Here is a 20,840-nt window from a genome sequence, read left to right as displayed (position 1 = left end):
CTGGAGCTTGGTGTCGATACCACCATGGGCTAATGCTTCTTGTACACAGTCTCAACAGACTGTACCAACACACAGTGTTACCCCAAAGAGCCCAGTGACAGCCGAGAGCCTGTTTTTGACGTTACAATGCTCTTCTGTAGAAACTGTGGAAACTCCTTGAAAATGGCGTTTTAATTGAGGAAATTGAGGTAATTTCTACAGTGGTATTGTGTTTGTTTGTTTATTGTTACATGCCCAACACACACATAAACACAAAAATGATGTAATGTTTGCTTTGCAATTTACAGAGTACACATTTTACTGGCGTATTTATCTTTCTTAAAGAGATTGTTTGCTTTCGCTCATTCTTTTCCCCTCCTTGTTTTAGGAAGTGTAATGTTTACTCTATTAACAAAACCCAAGAAAAACATGTCTGTTGTTAAACTGTCTTGTACACAGGTAAGTTTGTTTGGAGGGGTGGAGTTCAACACATTTGTCAAAACCTAATTTTCAACAAAAAAATCATAACATAATTTTTCATTTTCATTTTGCTCAAGTTTATTATTGGGCAAGGACTGTGTATTTGCATTATGGGTGTCAGTGAGGCTGTTCAGTGACAACTTACATCCTTGATAAGTTATGTATGAGTGTGTACGTATGTGTGTGCAGGACGTCATCGTCACGCCTTTTTAGAGCTGCTAACTGCGGTTGCTAATTTTTTCCAACATGACAAGAATGTAATTATGAAGAAAACACTGTTGTGTGTGTCTGAAGGCCTTCCACTGTGGTGCTGTGGCAATCATCCTAATAAAGGGCATCACTAACTGGTCTGGGGACTGCTCTGCCAGATGACAGAGCCCGAAGGAGATTGGTGCACTCAGCAGAGCGTTCCATCGGATCAACATTCACTGTGCAGGACTTACACACCAGAAAATGCAGAACCAGCACTACTGAGATTATGAAGCATCCTCACCACCCCAGCAAAAGACTACCAGCTTCTTAGTCGAGACACTAAGATAAAGCTTCTTTCCTCAAACCGAGCTCAATACACTGACCCTGCATATTGCATATTTGTGCTCCACTAAAAAGTCTTATTCTTACATTTATTTTTTTATAATCCTTATTTTCCACACTACTCTTTTAGCACAACCTTGGGAGCACGCCTCATTGCATTTCACCACACATATAACTTGAGTATGTGACATATAAACCATTGAATCCTGATTCCTTGACTTTATGTGTATGAAAGCCTCTTAACAGTGCAGTAAGTGGAAGAAAAGTCAGACAGGCACATTGCCCTGACACACTGGGTGTTTCCTTTTTAGCACAGTATTCAGAAAAGAATTTCCTCTCTGGCTTTTAGACTAGTAAAGGGATTTTTGAACCCAGTTGCTTTGTTGTTGTTTTTTGGTCTATTTTCCTCCTGTTAATGTGGCAGTTAAAACAAAGGTATCATTTTAGAAAAATGTGAATAATAAACCATTTGCTCAAGTGCAGTCTGACTCTTACAAATCTCATATTTTCTAAGGGCAACACGTCAATCACAGAGATTAAGGAAATTGGTTAATTTCCGAATAGAAGACAAAATACAAAATCTCATTTCCTTGTGTGTGTGTGTGTGTGTGTGTGTGTGCATTCTCAGCTAATGGAAACGGACCAAAATGGGCATTCGACTTTGCCCAAACAGACCTGTGTGTGTGTGTGTGTGTGTGTGTGTGTGCGTGTGTGTGCGTGTGTGTGCGTGCACAGAGGGCAGGACTGGGCAGTGGGAGTGTATCAAAGAGAATACCATATATAAGACATCAGGGGTAGTCATGCTTTAAACATCCATCCATCTGTTTATCAGTCCATCAGTTAGTCCCTCTGCTCTCCATCAGTACTATTCAGGTTTTAGTAGCTTGTCTCCTCCATCATGCTGGTTCAAGCTCTACTCCAGACCTCACTGGTTCTCTGGTTGGTTCAGCAAACTCTGCAAGGCGGTAAGAAAAAAAATGGGGATTTTATAAGTAAAGACAGAGCTCTGGTTGTATACTAATATCACAGTTTGATTAAAAAAAATCTTCAGTTTTTGTCAAACTTTGGGTTATTATTTGAACTGTTTAATTCCTCTACTAGCCTCTCATGTTAATTAGTACAAATATTATGCATAATCACTTAAAATTATCAAATTTATGTGTTTTAATTAGTGAAGTTTTCAGATTCTTGTGGATACTATCCATCTTTGTGTAATCTTTAATTTAGCTTTTTGGTTGAAAAAGATGTAATCATCAGGTTCAAAAAGATAATATTGCCACAAAACTGATATATTTTTTGTAGTTTAACAAACATGTTTTATCTTTATGACTTAATCAAAAATGTATAGCACAGTCTGGTTATTTCTGCACAAACTTGGAATATTTTAGTTAGCACTGATAAGTTTCAGGATAAGTTGTCACTTTATCAAAGAGCTTAATATACAGTATGACTTTACCTTGAAACTCAGATGGATCTTGAGCTGTTCACTCTCACTTACTTGCTAAATGACATGTCTGTGAGATTGAGGGAGAAAAAAAAAAGCTAGTGGACTATGTGGGCTCCACCATCAGTGAGTCACTGCGGTTTATATTATCTAATTTCTTTGAATCAAAGGATGCGATGAAAAGGTGGCAGAGGCAGGTAAAATCTGACAACCAATTGTGAGAAAAATAGACTCCACACTGTCGCTCCATTTTGTCTCATCCTCTGTTTCCATCAATGGATATCTGTTCTTCTCTCCTCAACTGTTGCCAGGTCTGGATGCAGTATTTATGAGACACTATGGTGGCATTTGTAATACTCAGTTGTTCAAAGATATGTCATCGGTGTCTCAAGGTACTTACCCTACTGGGGAAAGTTTTTAAGGAGGTAAAGTTAGTCACAAGATTCAAATTATTTACAGTTACAATACATTGTCTCCAGCGAGTTGTGTGACACAGCATGTCAGTTTTGTAAAAAAAACTATTAAGTAAACAGGAATCTTTACTATACAGAGAAATCACTGTACCCTCACTCCAAACTGAAATTATTTTTGAAGACAAATAACTAACTAAAAGACTCGCATAATTATTTTTTCATGTTCAGTTTTGTCTACACTTGCACATTGTTTGTTCACACTGTGCATCATAAAAGCTTCATCATATGCATTATTATCATTTCCATACAGTGAATGCAGGGTTAATCGGTGGTGGAAGAAATAATATGATATTTAACTTAAAAAGTAGCAATACTACAAAGTAAAAGTCCTGCATTACAAATCTTATTTAAAATGACAAAATTATTTGCATCAAAATTTACTTAAAGTACCAAAAGTAAAAGTACTCATTAGGCCTATCTGTAATGGCCCAATTAATGGGTATGCCTACATGTTGCAGGGGGTATAGGTGGAGCTAAATTTGATGACTTAATACACTGTTGTGTACTTTAACCCATAATAATCATAATGTATTCCTTGACTTAGCCTGTATTTTGCAGTAATACTCTAAATATACAAAGTAACTAGTAATAAATCTTTAAACTAAATGTAGTGGAATAGAAGTATAAAGTAGCATAAAATGGAAATACCAAACTAAAGTACAACTTGTAGCCTATTTAAGAACAGTACTTTTGTAAATGTACTTAGTTACTTAACACCACTGGGATTAGCATGTGTTTTTATTAGTCTGTAAATTTGAGCATTTTTAAAGTGCTTTTGTGTACTTTCTATTTATTTATTTATGGTCTATAAATACAGTACACTGCATAAGCCTTTTTTTTAGTAATTTTTAAAAAAAAAAAAATTTTATATGTATATGTAACTTTTTTTATTTTTCTATTTTTTCAGGGGTTAAACCTCAAAGTGTATCCTGGGGGAGAGTGCTGCCAGCCAGAGGTAACATTAAGCTACAAATGTTTTGTTTGAAATATATGTTTTTTTAAGTTACTCAAACATGTCTTTGTGTTTAAATCACTGTGGAAATTGGAGAATGGTAGTTTTTTCTCCCTTCATGACCATGACCATCTTTGAAGGTCAACTATTTGAGTTTTGAAGTTTTGGGTTCGTTAGCTTGGAATGTTAGCAAGACTAGCTAATGTTAGGCTACTAGCTGATGTAGACTATCCACTTTTGTCTTAGTTTGTAGCCACAGACCAAGGCTTCATGATATTTTTAACCCCTGCCTGGAAACACTAATAACAAAACAAGCACTAGGGATGCACAATAATTTTGGCATGTCATTGGTATCAGCCAATATTGGCTTTAAAATGAAATTTTACTGTGTTTTTTATTGTGATATGGATCCCCCTGGGTCTGAAATAAAGAATGAATAAAATATCAGAATTGGCCGACATGCTTTTTCTTAATTTGCACTATAAATTAATATTATTTACATTGAAAATTATTGTATTTCATGTCTCAATCTGCTGGTGGGCCATCACGACAAAAGTATGCATGCATAACATGGTGTTAATTCCACTACAGAAGAGACTTGATGATCATTGAAATTAAAAGTGGATATACTGATAGGTATTGGTTATCGGTTATCAAACAAATGAATTGTTAAATATCGGCATATTGGATATCAGCAAAAATTTGTGCTTCTTCTTTTCTTGACTCTGTTTTGGTTTTCGGCAGGTGTTGGCGTTGGAGTAAAGCCTGGAGGTCAGTGGTTTTCTAAGCATGCATTAACCATAAGCGTTACACCAAATTGTTAACTAATGACTTAAGTACAGATACCCTACGGTGCATGTAATTACGTAGAAAAAATTGCGCCCCATGATTCTCACCTTCACCAACTGATTTATAAGTTTGTGGACGTTGTGTTGGATGTGCAACCCTGCAGATTTAATGTTACAGACAAGTCAGGAGAATAAATAAGGAGTAGATGTCCAGATGTGATATTTTTTGTAATGTGCATAAAATATCAAACTTACATGTATAAGGCATCATATAGATGTATTGTAGGTAACATACCTGGATGTTGTAGCATGTGAAATAAGTTAGGTATCAGACATGTCCTGAAGGTTTAAATTAAATGCTAGTTATCACGTTAAATGGGCTTTTGACATATTTACATAATGAATGTAAGGAAATCCATTGTCTTGTTTCAGTTAAGGACCAAGACTCAGGTGATGGACATTAAAGTTTGCCATAAAAGTCATTAACTGTCTCTTTTTCTACTCTTTCTCAGTTGCAGGTGCCCTTGGAGCATTGGGGAGCCGATATGGCACCAAAGCAATGAAGACTGGAAGTATGTTTAACTTTCTGCACACAGCATTGTGTTATATTACTTTCACTTCACATGAGTAATGTTTGTATTTTTTTCTTTTTAAAACCATAGTTGGACGTTATCCAGGTGCTCAGCTTGGTGTTGGTAAGTCGTCTTAAGAACAAATCCTTATATAATGCAGGTGGCAGCATCAGTAATCCTGCAATCAGTTCTCAGAGGCAGGGCAAACATAACAATACTTGAAGGAAACAAAAACAGAAATCTCTGTTTTTTTTATTTAGGTTTCTAAATGCTGTTCTTTTTTGGAGTCCAGGGAAAATCAGTCAAACTGGTGATGGTTTATTCATTTTAAGAATGGCTTTTATCTGTTTTTGCAAATGAACTCTTCACTTGTTGAGTTGTACACATAGGTATGATGCAGCCAAAAACAGTTTTACAGAGTTTGCCAGCTGGCAAAAGAAGACATTTAATCAAATTCAAATGCAAAATATTAAGGACCTCTTTAATTAATGAATATCAAACCAATAGAGTGCAAAAGTTTTTCCATTCTTTGAGATGAATTGCACAAAAACCAAACAAACAAAAAGAAAAAACGTCCTGCCAGTCGTGATGTAGAGAGATCTGTGTATTTAAGCCTGGATGATGATACCTTTTGGCAGACTCTTCTGTTCAACAACAATGTGAGATGTGTTCGTTTGATTGTTTTCACAGGTGGTTATAGAGCTCTCGGATTAGGAGGTAAAGCAGGCCTGAAGCAAGGTGGATATGGAGCCCAGGGAGGCTATGGTACGTCAATATAACCACTTATCAAACTCTCACAGCCTATTTACTTTTTATAATTTTCTCTTGGCTTCTCTTGTAGGTTACTGATTCACTCCATGTAGTTAATGAAATTGGTTTATTAAAATACTGCACATTTTGATGTGATAACTTTCTTGTGATTGCAGGTGCTGCTCTGGGCACAGGAATGGCACTAGGGACTGGACTTCCAAATGGACTGGGACTGGGTTTGGGCCAGGGAGGGAAACGTGGTAAGACTGATCTTTAAAGGAATATATCATAATCAGGGCCAGTGGATATTTCATATAGGTATATAGATACTGATGATGAGTCAACATGCTCAAACCCAGAATGTGTAGATGGATGTTGGAACCCTTAAAAGCAAAAACAGTCATAAACAACCATTAGTGGCAGCCAAACCTGCTGAATACATTCATAGAATAGGTAACACATTCATAAAACACAGTGTAAGTTTGATGAATTTCATTGACAGTTCAGCACTTGCAGATAAAAGCCTGACTCACTGCTGTTTGAAAAGCTGCCAGCTGTGATATTGTGGTGATATTAAAGGCCCTGAAAACCTATTTTATCAGCCTCTTACTATAAGCAGCAGGGTCTTACATGAATATCTGACTATGTTTTGCCATAGTTACAACAGTTCTCGTCATTTCACATGAGAGATTTTTGCATTCCTGTTTTTGTCTTTTTAGTTTTAGCTTCATTAAGCTACATTTGAATCTAAATCAGATGACAGCTGTAAGTAACGCTTCAGATGAAGCAGAATAGTGTAATATGTAAGTGTTAAACTTTCGTGTTTACCCCTAATAGCTGTAATCTGGTTCAGATTTTGGCAGCAAACTGTTAAACAGTTAGATGAAATCAGATATATGACAGGTGCTAATTCAATGAGCGAGAGACATGAAACTTTTGTCCTGAATGTTATTTCTTCTTAAAGGGGCATTCATATAGCCTAGTTATGCATGTCTTCCCTTTTGTATGTCTTTATCTTTACCTTTGTCTTGACAAGGATTGATTGTATTTTTGTTGGCATTACACTGAAGCAGTCTGTGTAATGTCTTAGGGAAAAAGAGGAAGGCAAGGACGAGGACAAGTCTCACATAAACAGTTGGGTTTTAGCTGTAGAAGTCTATTTAAATTAACTCAGTGTATTTCTGACTTTCAGTTTATGGTGCGGGCCATGGCACTCTGCCAGGTAAGTAATTATATAGTTCCGTGATTTCCTTATGTTGTTTGCCAAAATGAGAATATACACAATGATAGTACTCTCTTGTGCTTGTTTGCTTGATAAATCTCAACTAAGTGGCACTCTGCCATTGTCTGTGAACATGATATAAGGGGCAGATTGCATCTCAGCGAATAAATGATATGTCCTTGTAAAACAGAGAAACCCCGAGGACAGAAGTGACGTAATCAGAGTGCTTGTCGGAGTTACAGATTTGCTTTATGTCTTCTGAACTCAGCTCTTTGTTTTCTTGCCAGGATATGGGACTTTAGCTGGCATCGGCTATCCTGGAGCCCGACCAGGTAAGTGATGAATCAAGTCTTACCTAAGAACCCATTACTTCTTTCATTCAGCCCAGATTTGTCTGCTGAAGGGTATTTTCTAGTGTACCATTGTTTCTGCCACAAACACACACTTATGCTGTCAGTCATGGATAAAATCAGGTTTATCGGATTACACAAAAAAGAATGTGATTATTAGATTGTTTATTGTCACATTCTGGGGTAGCTGGATAGTCTTGCAAAACCACATTTGACCTCTGTCCTGTTCCACTGAACTGAGCTCCTCATTGTTACAGAGATGCTCTTTGCAAACAAGTCAAAGACTTATCCAGCCACAGCATTGGCCTGGGTATCTCTTTCAGTTAGCATGTTGATCGAAATCAATGACAGTCCCCCTGTCTGCTATTATTAGGACCTGGACTTGGGTATCCCATCGGACAGAAGGCTAAGGAACAGAAACCTGGTAAAACCTTCACCACAGCAACTTGTGGTGTTTGTGTTTGTCAGTCTGTGTCTGTCTTTGTTCTGTGTTGTATTTGTCTGTGATTCACTGACTCTGAGTTTATGCTGGCCTTTGTTTGCATGAAATCACATCCATCTAGAGCTGGGCAATATGGATATTATATTGAAATTGTGATATAAGATGAGATATCGTTTTAGATTTTGGATATTGCAATATCATAAATGTCCTGGTTTTAAAGCCTGCATTACTGTAAGGTGATGTCATTTTCTCAACTTCGACTGTTACAGCTTTTCTTTTCCATTACCCACTGAGTCATATTATTTACATTCAAATGTGCTACTACTTTTTTTTAATCAAAAATCTAATTGTGTAGATATTTTGTGAAAGCACCAACAGTCAACCCAAGAATACAAGTGCAATATTTATATTGAGGTATTTGGTGAGAAATATTGTAATATTTGATGTTTTTCATATTGCCCAGCCCTATATCTATCTACTGTACCATTATTATCAGCTCCTCTGTTTCATTGTGTGTGCACAGGGCTGATATTTGACTGTGTTTGTCTATCAGTCTTTCATCTGTATTGCATGTTGCATGAGTTCCCCAACTCCTATTACCACAGTTTACAGTTAATCAGAGTTGATGTCTGGAGTACTTAGTGCAGTAGTTAACAAGACTACAAGACACTAACAACTTAATTTTTATTAAGATTAGGTAATAATTGTGAAAGCTGTATTTTGCACCATTATTTTGATGACTTACTTTATTTATACACCCCCTACAAATACTCTGAGCACAGTTCTGGTTCACAGTAATTGGGTTATAGAATGCTTGCAAACGTCTGTAGTTTCAAGAATAGTCTGACGAGTGAAACATTTTTCACAATTAAAACTTGCAGTTCACTGTAGGTTTCTGCTTTCATGTCCTCTCAGTGTTTTACTAAGCTTTGTTTGTCCCTTGTCTTTGTCACGCACTGATGCTGTCTGAGTGCCTCAAGTGGTGTCCTTGTTTTGTGCTGCAACACTGGTGTGTTTTATGGCATTTCAACAATTTGGGGTGGCAACATTGTGTTGCCATGTGTTGATGTCATTGCTCTGACTCAGTGAGAAGTACTGTGTGTGTCCTTCCAAAGTGTGGCTTCAGTTGTCTGTTGTCTCTGTTGTCTCAGTTGCAAATTATGGTGATGATTCTGTCCTGTGAAACTGGACTAATTTCAGGCCATAATGGATTTTGTCTTGTCTCTGTTTGGTCTTGAATTACCTTCATTTGATTCCTCTATGGATGATGTGTTATATTGCACTGAATGCCCTGATACACACATCAGTTGAAATACAGAACAGTAAATATATTTGCCACTGGCCTTACAGTGTACTGCTGACCCTCAAAGAAACACTGTTGTCTCAGAACCACCAAGAAGTCGTGAATGCATGATGATATTTCTCTGCCAGGTGTGTCTGCAGCAGATTTGGGTGGACCTCAGATGGCTAATCTGGGCCAAGCTGTTCCAGATCTGAAGAGAGAAAAGAGCAAACCTCATGGACCTGAAATACCCGACATGAGGAGAAGCAATATACTTACTGCTCCTGAATTACAGGCAGAAACTGGCTTTAGACCTGCTCTACTGCCTCATGGAAGAGACATCAAAAGCCTTGATCCAGCAGCCAAGTCATCAAGTCTTGGACCTATGACACCCCATGATGATAGTCTGGCTGTTTCACAAGCACAAGGAGTAGAACAATATGAGCCTATGATGTTAGAAAGAATAGGCACAGCTAACCACGGAGCTGCACTGGCCGCTGGCAGTGTAAGACAGCAACTGCCTCTTGATAAAGACAAAATCAAAAGTCTGGCTTCTTCTTCCTCTCAGGTTCAGAGTTCAAGAGACTATGATTCATCTATCCAACAAAATCAGCGAGGCCCAAACTGTGGATCCACCCGTGATTTGTCAGATACATTAAGAATCAGTCATGAGCTTTTGGGTTCAGAAACACAGAGGACTCAGGGTTTAGTGCACCAGCCACATGTCGGTAAAGACGGCAAACATCTTGGACATGCACATCTGCAAGTACAATCAGAGAGAACCTATCACCAGCCTCTTTCACAAACTCAAGACAGCAGAGGCAATATATTGTCTCTTCCACAAGGTCAGGGAACCAGAGGCTATTTGTCTGCTGTAGCAGATGGACAGGCCATCAAAGACTTTGTGGCTCAAGACAAATCTGGGCCTAGAATCTATGGTACTATTGCTATAGAAAATCCCAGTCATGGTTCTGTAAATCTTCAAGGACAAGGAAGGGGTGGCTATGGACCGGTGATCCCAGGTGCAGGTGGAACCCAAAGTTTAGGCATTGCCCCAGTAGAAGGGCAGAAAGCTAAAGGCTTTACTGCAGATGGTCAGAAATCAAAACACCTTTCTCATGGCGCACGTGATGTCACTGAGTCAGAAGCTCTCGGTATCCCAGGACAGACTGGGAGGAATAACCAGGCACCAAGTAAGAGCAAAGCTTTGTCTTTATACGCCATTGTAATATCTCTTTGTTCACTCTTGAGATCTACACTTTATTTTCCCCCCAAAATTCACCTTCTATCAGTTATTCAAATACTTAATTACAAATGAAATAGTTATTTTTCATTTGTTTCTGTATTTCTCTACCTCTGTTTGAATTTCTTTCTTGATTTACTAAGTAACATCATTTCTTTCAGGTGCTTGTTGTCGTAGGAAAGTAATGTCTCTATGAATCTATCTCCACTGAAGTGTTATCCCTGTTTTTAATGGACATCTAACTAATAATTCCTGATTTCAACACTGCTTAGAGATTAGTCTTTAGCAGGTTGGCTGCCGTCTTTAAAGTTTAAATGCAAACAAGAAACATTAGAAGTGGATTGCTGTCTGACTGCTGTATGACAAGCAAACCCTTGTCTTATCAATAGTTTGTCCATGTGTTTGTGTGTTTTGCTAGTTGTTTGAAGTTATCGGTATCTTCTTCTGGTATGTTCAGAAGATGGCAAAGAGCTGTGGGTACATTACAGACACCTCCTGGACTGGAGTGTGTTAGTGTTTACTCAGATTTTCATGTTCACAGTTGGACTTCTTATCTGGGTAACGGAGACAGGACAAAGACGAAGAGGGTAAAATGAAGTATATAAATATAATCTATGGCCACATGATGGTGTGCTTCATGTGAAATACAGGCATTGTTTGCTCAGTGATTAAGATTAAATTTGTCATTTGTCATTTGTTCATTAATACAGCTTTGATGACTTTTATGCTTCGAAATATGCAGTAAATATCTGATTAGCTTATTATCTGATAAATGGTGTATGTGGTTAACATTTGGGAGCACTTCCCATGCTGATTGTATATTATCCTGTTTATCCGAAGCTAAAGACAGTAGCCGCTGCCTTGTTGTCCTGTCACCAGTTTTGTCTTTATTCATTTGTTTATTGATGCGTTGAGGATTGTTTGCATGTCTCTTTAGTGCTGCTGTGCTTTTAGGCCATGATTAGCGTTTATTTAAATAATTATTTCTGTGTCACACCAAACATCTTGCCCATCCCACATGGAGTCACAAGACATAACATTGAGTTTCAGCAGGAAGTAGTGAAATACCAGATCTCAGCTGGTATAATTATATGCTGTCCTCCATATCAAGTAATTGAGTCCATAATTGAGCTACACATACCTTCAAGTACATTTCACATGCTTCCATCCCATGTGCGTCACTATCTCCAACTGTGGTGCACACCCAGCAAACCGGTTGGAAAACCAGCACACACCTACAGTATACAGCTTGAAGCTACAACATATGGATTGTCTTTGTGTGCATTTGTCTGTAACCTTTGATCAGTGACACAGAACTGATTACTATGTCTGAGCCTGTCAATATCGTACTAGTCTTCAGGATATGGTAAAAAGTAACTACAGTGATTATGCTGCTTTATGATAGTTGTTGTAGTTTCAGGGTCATGGGCCAGCAGCTGGAGTGACTAGTGGCTTTTCAAATGGTGAAACCATTAGCTTGTATGTGTATTGCTTGGCATGCTGTGTGGTGTCATTTATAATTATAATGTCACCTTTGCATGGATGGAGGATCATAGCAGTCAAAGAAAAAAACTTAATTCTTCTCACACATCTCCACAATGATCAAAGAATCCAAAAACAGAGAGACTTCTTGATGAATTAAAGTCATAGGGGTCCATGTTTATCAACAGCAAAACATTCATTTACAAACTCTCACACAACTCGTGCAGTCTAATCCAAGTCTCATTTATCCAGTCGTATGCTCAGTACTTCCCAAACCGCCAGCCCTTTCTGGTGGGAAACTGAACCGAAGTGAAACTAATGCTCTTTTCAAAGCCAGACTCCATTGACAAAAACATTATTTTTACCTTGCTGAACACAGGAGCTGCTGGTGTACTCCTGCCTCGATCATATTATTGTGTGACTTTGGAAAATCCAAAATAATCCTTTAAAACACTGAAGCCACACAATAACACATAACTAACTGATCGAGGCAGTGGTAGACCACCAACTCCCGTGTTCAGCAAGGTAAAATGATTGTTTTTGTTAATGGAGTCTGGCTTTGAGAGCATAGCGAAGTTTCATTTTCAGCTGAGTTTTAAATAGTAAGGTTTTAGCAAAAATGCCCGTGTTTGAGAAGTACTGAGGGACTGGAAAAATGAGAATTGGAATATGCCGCATGAGTTATGTGAGAATTTGTAAACAGATCTTTTTGTATAGTCTTGCTGTAATGAAGAATGGACTGCTATGACTTCAGTTCATCAAGAATTTTTTTCTATTTTTGGAAGCTTTGTTCACCAGAGACATTCTAGAAAAACAATGTTTCCTTCACAAATGCAAGGTGAAACTGGGTGAGTAATTTATAAGCAAATGTTTATTCTGGGGTTACATTTAATGACATTATAGATTATGTTGATTTGAATTCTTCTTGGTAACAGGATGGGCATGGCTTCTGATTACACTAAATCAACTTTCAGAGGACCTTTGAGTGCTCAAAGTAAAGATGTGCTTGTTTAAGTGATATCTGTTTGTGTATCAAACTAAAAAATATAGTTTTATATGTGCTATGCCACATATTGCTTTTGTTACAGCCTCAGATCCAAATAGTTACATAGTTTACGTATTGCATACAGTCGTGCACTTGTCCTAATTTCGAAGGATTTTCTAAAATAAGGAAAGTCTTCTGTTGTTACAAAGGTTACATCCTCCTTCAAGAACTCAAAGTCCCAGAGCCAAAAACAGCGGCACATTTCTGTTGTTCTTGGCTTCATATGTTTGTGGAGAGTTTTGTAGTATCCACTATTACCCTGGGCTGCGCATTTAAAGGCTACTTGTTTTGGGTTGATTCAGGTGATGGTCTCTTAATCACTGATCTAGTTTGTAGGACAAAGGTTTGGGTCACAGTTCTTTAACTCCCACTGTAGTTCTTAAATCGAATACCTCCAGCAATATCGCTGTGTCTTATTTTGTGCCTTAATTTTTTAATTATGGGGGACTTTTCAGAACAGAGGTTACAAAGTGCTTTAAAGATGAAAACGGAAAGAGTGAGATATAAGAGGCAAAGGAAATGAGGAGACATAAGTGTATGACTCATTAAAAATAGACATTATAAAGAGATATTGTGAAGCGATGTTGGAAAAAGATTCAGCATCTGGTATTGTGGTTTTTGGGATTCAGTCCAGGAAAGTGTCCAGTGGAGAGGGTGCAAAAAACCATCCAACCCTGGCAAACATGTCGAAATCCATTGTGCGTATATTTAGTTTTTTGTTCCGCTGTCAGTTGCACATGTCCAACAGTCCATCAGCAGCAGCCTCTGTACCTTTTGTATATGGAAACAAGTGAATGAGGCAGGATATTATGTCCCAGGTCTACCATGTGTTTAAAAACGTGATTTAGATTTAAACCTGACTTTCAGCCAAAAGCAGTAGGCTACTGAGCGTTCCATACTCATGTTTTCCTCTATGAATGTTGCTACTGTTGGTTTTATAAAAACAAATCAGGGATCATGTCCCTCCAGCCCACACGAAATCACAGGTGATTTTTCTGAGCTTGTGTTAACTTCCTCTACAGGTTATATTGGTGGTCCAGGAAACTATCTGGGAGGGAGCCTGGGCGCTGGAGGCTACGGAGCAGGTAATGTTTGGCACTGACACATAACAAGGGAAACAGTTCCTGTAAGCAGATGGAGATGCTGATAGAGATATGACTACCTGTGGTAAAAAATTCCCATGCACTGCCTACAGGTCTGGGACAGGGAGCATACTTGGGTGGTGCAGCTGGCAAACATGGAGGTAAAAGTTTACTCCTTTTTTCTTGTCTTTGTATTTATTTAGGTGTCCTTTTGTGCCAAGTATTAACCTCTAACTCTTTCTGTCTCCAAAATAAATCTTAGCTGCTGGTGCTCTTGGACAGGGCGGGTATCCCCACGGTAAGTGTAGTAGGGAAGTCACCCGGTGAGGTTGTATGATTCAGTGATTCAATAATCTGTCACCTTTCTGAAGCCCATTCAATCTCAGTTTGTACTCTTTTTATTCATTATGGCCTCCTCCACAAACCCAGTGACTGTATGCATATATAGAAACCTGACTTAAGAGAATCAGGATTTCTCCACCTAAATTTTAATGCTCAGGATGTGAAGGGAGCTGAGGACGCGCAGTAGATCATGTTTCTCATGGTAGAAAATCAGCTGTTGCACCTACTTTGCCTTGTAAACGGATCATTTGCTTGTGAGTCTTCCTAGAAAAAACCTAAGCTGTGTTCGAGTTCATCTTCAGTTTTCTTTAAAGGTCAGAGGAGAAGCTATTTCAGTATTTTCCTTAACCTTTCTGGTGAATAATTGATAGTGATTTAAAAAGAAGTAGACATGACAACAAAAATAAAGGATTGCTCACAAACCATTTCAGACTGTACTCCTTTGGGTGCCCTTCCTCTTCGTTTGTACGTATAGAAGTCTGAACATCAAGATATTGCCTCTCTGTAGTGGCTTTCCATGTTTCAGATTTGTCCCAAGTTATATATTAATGTGTTTTGGTAAACAAATGCAGAAGCAGCATGAGTCTGTGTCCCATTCAATATGTTTTGAATGTGTGTTATCCCAGGCTATGGTGAGGGTGCAACAGGATACCTGGGTGCCGTGGCGGGCAATGGCTATGGTAAGTAAAAACTCATCACTACATGTATGAAGAAAATCAATTTCACCCAAACAAATTTTGTACATTGAGTTACAGGAGGCAACATAGAAGACAATTTAAAGGTCCAGTGTGTTGGATTTAGGGGGGGGTTGGCAGAAATGGAAAATGATAAATATGATAAGTACGTTTTCTTTAGCACCTGAAAATAAGAATTGTTGTGTCTTTGTTACCTTACAAAGAGCCAATTATATCTTCATAGGGAGCAGGGCCTCGTCCACAGTGTCCGCCATGTTGTTCTACAGTAGCAGAAACCATGAAACTGCTTTATTCAGTGTTTTTACCAGTTCAAATTACTGAGTCTGTTTGTTTTGGAGAGGAAGTATACTTCATCTCCTGGTAAAAACCTCCTAAATGCCTGGTTAGTTATCAAAGAAAAAGGGCGAGCACACAATAGCAGGCACTGGGCTAGCGTCCCATCCGCGACGAGGTGAGCAGCATAGGAGAAGCATTGATTTATACCAGGAAATTGCTTCATTCAGCATTTTTAACAGTTTTAATCACCTGGTCCATTTGCTTTGGAGAGGAAGAGACCTCTGCAGATGTTTCAGCTCCCGATAAAAATCTCCCGAACAACACTGAAGGAATCCTAACCTTGAGTCCATGCTTTGGAGAAGTTTCAACTGGTTGCAAACTGCAATCCTCATCGCTAGATGCCACTAAATCCTACACACTGTTCCTTTAAATATAAAAAAAAGAAAAACCTTTATCGTTGAAATGTGAATTGTCTGCCTCCTCTGACCATGGATCACTCTTCATTCTGTTTGGTGTCAGGGGGAATCTGCATCAAGGCAAGGCAAGGGCAAGGCAATTTTATTTATATAGCACTATTCATACACAAGGCAATTCAATGTGCTTTACAAGAGAAATACATTAAAAACAATAGATCATTAAAAACAAGAGCTAAAAGCAAGAAAATAAATAGTTAAAAACAGTGCAGAAAATGCATTTAAAAAGCAAACATAATGCAAAAGCAACAGCAGACAAATATAAAAACAATAGCTACAGATTATCCTAACAATAAGTTAATCAAAGCCGTCACTGACAGGAGTGATGATATTTAGTTAAGACAGGCCGATCCTTTGTCTTTAGTGACTCTCTTTGTTCTTTCTCTGAGATGCTGGTGCAGAAGGTTTGTCTACAGGTATTTCACATGCATGTAGAAGGCTTTCTTGAAGACATTCTTTTCTTTTGGTTCCAGGTACAGTCAGAGATGTCAAATGCAGTTGAAAAGATTAACTTTGAATTATTTAAAAACTATATATATATATTCATTTTAAACATACAGCTCCTTCTCTTTGCAGGTTATGGGAATGGTTACAGCGACGGTCAAGGGGCTGGTGAGTGTCATTTAAAGATAAAAAGACAGAAAGATATGGAAAACTTAGTCTACTTAAAGAGTCATTAACTTACAAACTCAATTATAATGCTAATTAGAACTATGTTTCAGGGCTCGGTTACCCTTCAGAGTTAGCTGATGGTGCTGAGAAAAAAGCAGGAAAGCATGGAGGTAACAACTTTGTGGAGTTAAAACCTGCTCAAACCCATAACGGATGATGTCACTAACCTGTAGATGCTTTTAACCTCCAGTTGAAAAAGTAAGAGGCCAACAAGAAAGCACATTTCCTCTGCTGAAAATGTCCAGTGTGGTATTTTATCCACTGGGTGTAGCTATTGTCTCTTATTTATAGAAGCTGACCAGTTTAATCTGGTGGTTTCTGACTTCCTGCTCACATAGATGCTTTTCACACAGTTTTATTCAAAAGTGTGAATCAGTCAATGGATAAACAGTGTCTCACCTGCCTGTTTATATATTTCTTATTTTTCTAGCTCTCGGTACAGGAGCCTACCCTGGGCAAGTGCCAGGGGCGTATGGTAAGAGATTTGAGGAATGTCCTCTGGCTACCAAACACTGTTACTAACACACACACACACATATATACTAGAAGTATGAATGACCCTATGAAACTAGCAAACACCTAAAGCTGCAGGCTCTGTGATGGTTTAAGTTTGTTCATAGTAACTTATGAGTTGATTATATAATTCATAGCAGCACAGTGTCAGTCAAATGCAACGTAAAAGGAACTAGAAAGTGACTGTCGTCCTCAAAAATACGACCTCATGGGTCATTCATACAGTTTATTATGACCACTTTGCAGGTAATTATGATGGGAGCAAAGGAGGGAGTCAGGTGATATAGTAGAAAGAGGTAAAAAGTCAACAAAGGGAAGTGGTTGGGTTGGATGGGTGGGTCAAACAAACAGGACTTTCACCCATGAGACCACTGTTAATGTGACGTGTGAAACCAAAAGTCAACACTGGGTCCTTTTAACTACATAACATCATGTGTCATGTGACGTATATACACATTAGTAGCAAAAGTACTTATTTTAGGCCAAACCATGATCTTTTTTCTAAACTTAACCAAATAGTTTTGGTGCAACTGCTACCATCTCACAATGTTAACCATATGTTTAAAACTGTATATTAACGGTCATAGACAAGCTTAGATTTTGTATGAGGACGTGGTGATTTCCTGCCATCGAAAGGGGTGTTAATTTAGGAAATGCACCTGAGGGTCATATCAGACGGTAGGAACAAATGTGGTCATATGGGTTGTAGGACTTGATGGCTAAAAATATCTGTGGAACACATTTCAGTCAAATCTATGACTATGAGAAACTGTTGTATCATGCTGGAGAGAGAACAACCTCCTCCAGTTCACCAGTAAGAGCTTTGTATGAATGTACTTTTTTCAATGTGTCACTGAAGCCCCTCTTGTCTTCTGTCAGGAGCACTTGGTACAGGACTGGACCCAACTGCTGGCAAATATGGTGAGCAGTGATGACATGACCTCATCCTTCTGTTGCATAATTAGTCAGGCCTCCGTCAACGTCAGTGTGACCTTCCATGCATGCGTCAGATTTGAACTAGTAGATAGCACAGAGCAGTTTATAGCATGTGCGGGTTAAAAAGGGTTAAAAGAGAGAATAGACATGAGTAAGTTTGCCCATCTGTTTTTTTTTAATTTATTTTTTTCCCTGCAGGAGGCGGAGCTGCTCAGGTCCCTTATGGTAATGCTCCAGTGATTCCTACTGGACTGGAGGGTAAGAGCTGCATGTGTTTGCAACTTCAGCTGCGACTGTAATCTAAAATAGAGTACATTTGTATTACAGAGTATAGAAAGTTACATCAATTATGTATAGAATAGCACATTTCTACTGTGGCCATTGACATTTTTGGTAAGCTGGTGTCTATTAAAGTCAAAGACAGCTCAACATACTGTAGCTATTAGACCCCTGTTCAACTTTATTATGAAATGTAAATTTAATGGAAGAGCCTGACATTTTGGAAAACGCAGCAGTTTGTAATTCCTTGTCAAACAGCAAATTGTCATTTAAACTTCCATAATATAACACGTTAATAAGATAACTTCAGAGGGTAGGCAGATTTTGGTTTCAATGTCCTCAAAGTGCTGTATGATACAATAACAAAAATGAACCCAACAACAACAACAACACTGGTCACTGGTTTAAAGGAATAAACTTAAACTATGAAATAAAAACGATATTCTCATTTTGTTGCACCACACCCACCCATCCTGTTCATGTACCTAAACATCATAGCTACCAGAACAGTTAAATACTTAACGGATTTGTCACCCCCTCAGGTGATGGTGGCTACCCATATCCTGCTCAGCAGATCAACCTTGCAGCTGAAGGTGCCAAAACCTCTAACAAATATGGTGAGAATGAGTGTTAGTGAGCTATAAAGTGTGAGAAACTGTCTGATGGAAAATAACTGTGAAGCTGTTTCTCTCAAGTCCCGCTGAGGTCAGAACCCTCAGTCAGACAGTCATTTGAGAAAACATAACTATGCTAATTAATTAAGAAAACAAACAATAAGCAAAGGAGTCACTTACCAGTTTTAATTTGCCATGAATTCAGCCAGAGATGGGACAGACAGCAGATGTGTTTGTGTCTCTGTGTGTACATTATCTCTGTCTTTTGTGACTCACAATTGTTGCCCCTATTGAAGTCCAAGTATCTACATGTTTTGTGTTGTTTCAGGAGCCGGTGCAGGATATGGACCTCAGCAAACAGGTGAATTTCCATGGATTCTCTCACCCAAAAAATCCTACACAGACACACATCCTTTCACACAAAGCACAATACCCCTGCTGTGTGTCTTTTGTCACACCAGTACATCACATTGTAATTCACAGAAGTTGCTGTGTGAGCATGACAGTATTTTTAGTATCGTATGTCTTGCATAATTGAGATTTTAAGTACACAGTTCAGCTGCACACATTTCTTGGCTACTCCCAAAGCCCCCCCAAAAATCAGAATACAATTTTATTTTGTGCATTTTGTCTGTTTTAAAAATGTAACTTGTTTGCTTGTGTTTGATAAGGTTATGGTGCACAGCTAGGAGCAACTCAAGATGCCTTGGGTAAGCAAGAAACCCCCCAACTTCCTCATTTATGACCAAGTTCCACTCACTTTGCTGCTTCTGGTGACCTTATTAGTCATGTCCTCTTGCATAATATTACACTGGCAGCACAGAGTGCAGTGCACATTTCCCTGTGCTACAAAATAGCTATCACATCTAATTGTTAGTGTGCGGTTTTGCATGTGTCAAAATATTACTGTGCTTTCACACGTGCGCATTGTTTCTCTGAGAAAAACAAACGAGTTACAGCTACTTTTGGAAAAATGGACTGTTCATTTTACATGCTCTGAACATACTTTTGCTTAAATTGCTGTCACGCCAAAAATACAACTGCATGCATTATGGATTATTTTCCCACTCAAGGGTATGGAGCCTGCAGAGTGAGTTGGCTGAGTCCTCTAGTAAAAGTCTAAACCCGTTTCTGCAAGAGTTAACTTAGCTGTCAAACCTCTTTTTCTCACTGCATCTGTTTCCCTCTGAGCACACATATTACACTGAACTGGGTTGATCCTTTCACAGGAGAGCAAACTGGCAAATATGGCGGAGTGAATGGTGCCCTTGGAAATGGATACAAAGGTGAGAATGAAGGGAGGTTTATAACTGGTGCGTGAAGGCCCAGTTAAAACACAATAAAACTATTAAAACTTCCACCAAGTGGAAATTGTGTGATTTCATTACCATTACGTAAATTCGTTTGTGGCCTTGTGTTTTTTTTCTCGACCACTCAAATTAATAGATTATTCTTGATTTGGTGTTTTTGTGTTCTTTCCCCCTGTCCTTATTGTCTCTTTTTTTAACCAGGCTAATTCAAATGACCTGGACTTCTTCAAGTGGATCATTTTCATAATGTGTTCAGTGTAATGTGTTTTTAAAGCTTTTCTTGTGTGTGTTTCACTCTATTTTGTCCTGCTGTGTTGTCTGTTTTGTCTTTTGCTTTATTTTTCTGACCCTCCCTTGTCTTTCTCTGTAAGTGGACATTTGATACCTGTTTGTCTTGTTGGTCCAAAAACCTGCAGCGCCCCACCAGTCTTATTCTGTCAACACTGAAGAAATTGGTGGTGATTGATGAACATAAGTATTTGTTAAGTGCAAGAAATTTGCCTCTATGTTTTAAAATAAATATTAAAATGATGATTTTACTGTTTTAATCCAATAAATTATATGTCAGATGATGCTGAATAGAAGCTTCTGAGTAAAACCATTGTGTTTA

At 38.4% G+C, this 20,840-nt stretch overlaps 1 protein-coding gene across 4 annotated transcripts; it reads left to right on the top strand.

Moving 5' to 3' along the window:
• Window positions 1-1,822: 1,822 nt before the first annotated feature.
• Window positions 1,823-20,809, top strand: LOC117268762 (uncharacterized). Of its 4 annotated transcripts, XM_033645433.2 has the most exons (24): window positions 1,823-1,958; window positions 3,818-3,865; window positions 4,607-4,633; window positions 5,163-5,222; window positions 5,313-5,345; window positions 5,913-5,987; window positions 6,149-6,232; window positions 7,165-7,194; window positions 7,482-7,526; window positions 7,918-7,968; window positions 9,418-10,461; window positions 14,061-14,123; window positions 14,234-14,281; window positions 14,383-14,418; window positions 15,089-15,142; window positions 16,483-16,518; window positions 17,009-17,053; window positions 17,971-18,012; window positions 18,226-18,285; window positions 18,849-18,923; window positions 19,249-19,281; window positions 19,592-19,630; window positions 20,150-20,206; window positions 20,432-20,809. In XM_033645433.2, the coding sequence occupies exons 1-24, from the start codon at window positions 1,892-1,894 to the stop codon at window positions 20,434-20,436; spliced, it is 2,157 nt and encodes a 718-aa protein (XP_033501324.2). In that variant the 5' UTR covers window positions 1,823-1,891; the 3' UTR covers window positions 20,437-20,809. The 4 variants fall into 4 exon arrangements, with proteins under 4 accessions (XP_033501324.2, XP_033501325.2, XP_033501326.1 ...); XM_033645434.2 differs by lacking the exon at window positions 7,918-7,968; XM_033645435.2 differs by lacking the exon at window positions 9,418-10,461.
• Window positions 20,810-20,840: the final 31 nt, after the last annotated feature.

Source organism: Epinephelus lanceolatus, chromosome 18, assembly GCF_041903045.1.
Source record: "Epinephelus lanceolatus isolate andai-2023 chromosome 18, ASM4190304v1, whole genome shotgun sequence".
Taxonomy (NCBI): Eukaryota; Metazoa; Chordata; class Actinopteri; order Perciformes; family Serranidae; genus Epinephelus; species Epinephelus lanceolatus.
The sequence above is the reverse complement of the archived record's forward strand: the minus strand, read 5'-3'. Positions and strand labels throughout refer to the sequence as shown.

What these genes read in the sequence shown, in the direction of transcription:
- LOC117268762 (XM_033645433.2), top strand. Translation starts at nt 1,892, where the DNA reads ATGCTGGTTCAAGCTCTACTCCAGACCTCACTGGTTCTCTGGTTGGTT. An exon ending in GGCTAAGGAACAGAAACCTG is followed by an intron (nt 7,969 to 9,417) that starts GTAAAACCTTCA and finishes TTTCTCTGCCAG; the next exon opens with GTGTGTCTGCAGCAGATTTG. An exon ending in ATATGGACCTCAGCAAACAG is followed by an intron (nt 19,282 to 19,591) that starts GTGAATTTCCAT and finishes GTGTTTGATAAG; the next exon opens with GTTATGGTGCACAGCTAGGA.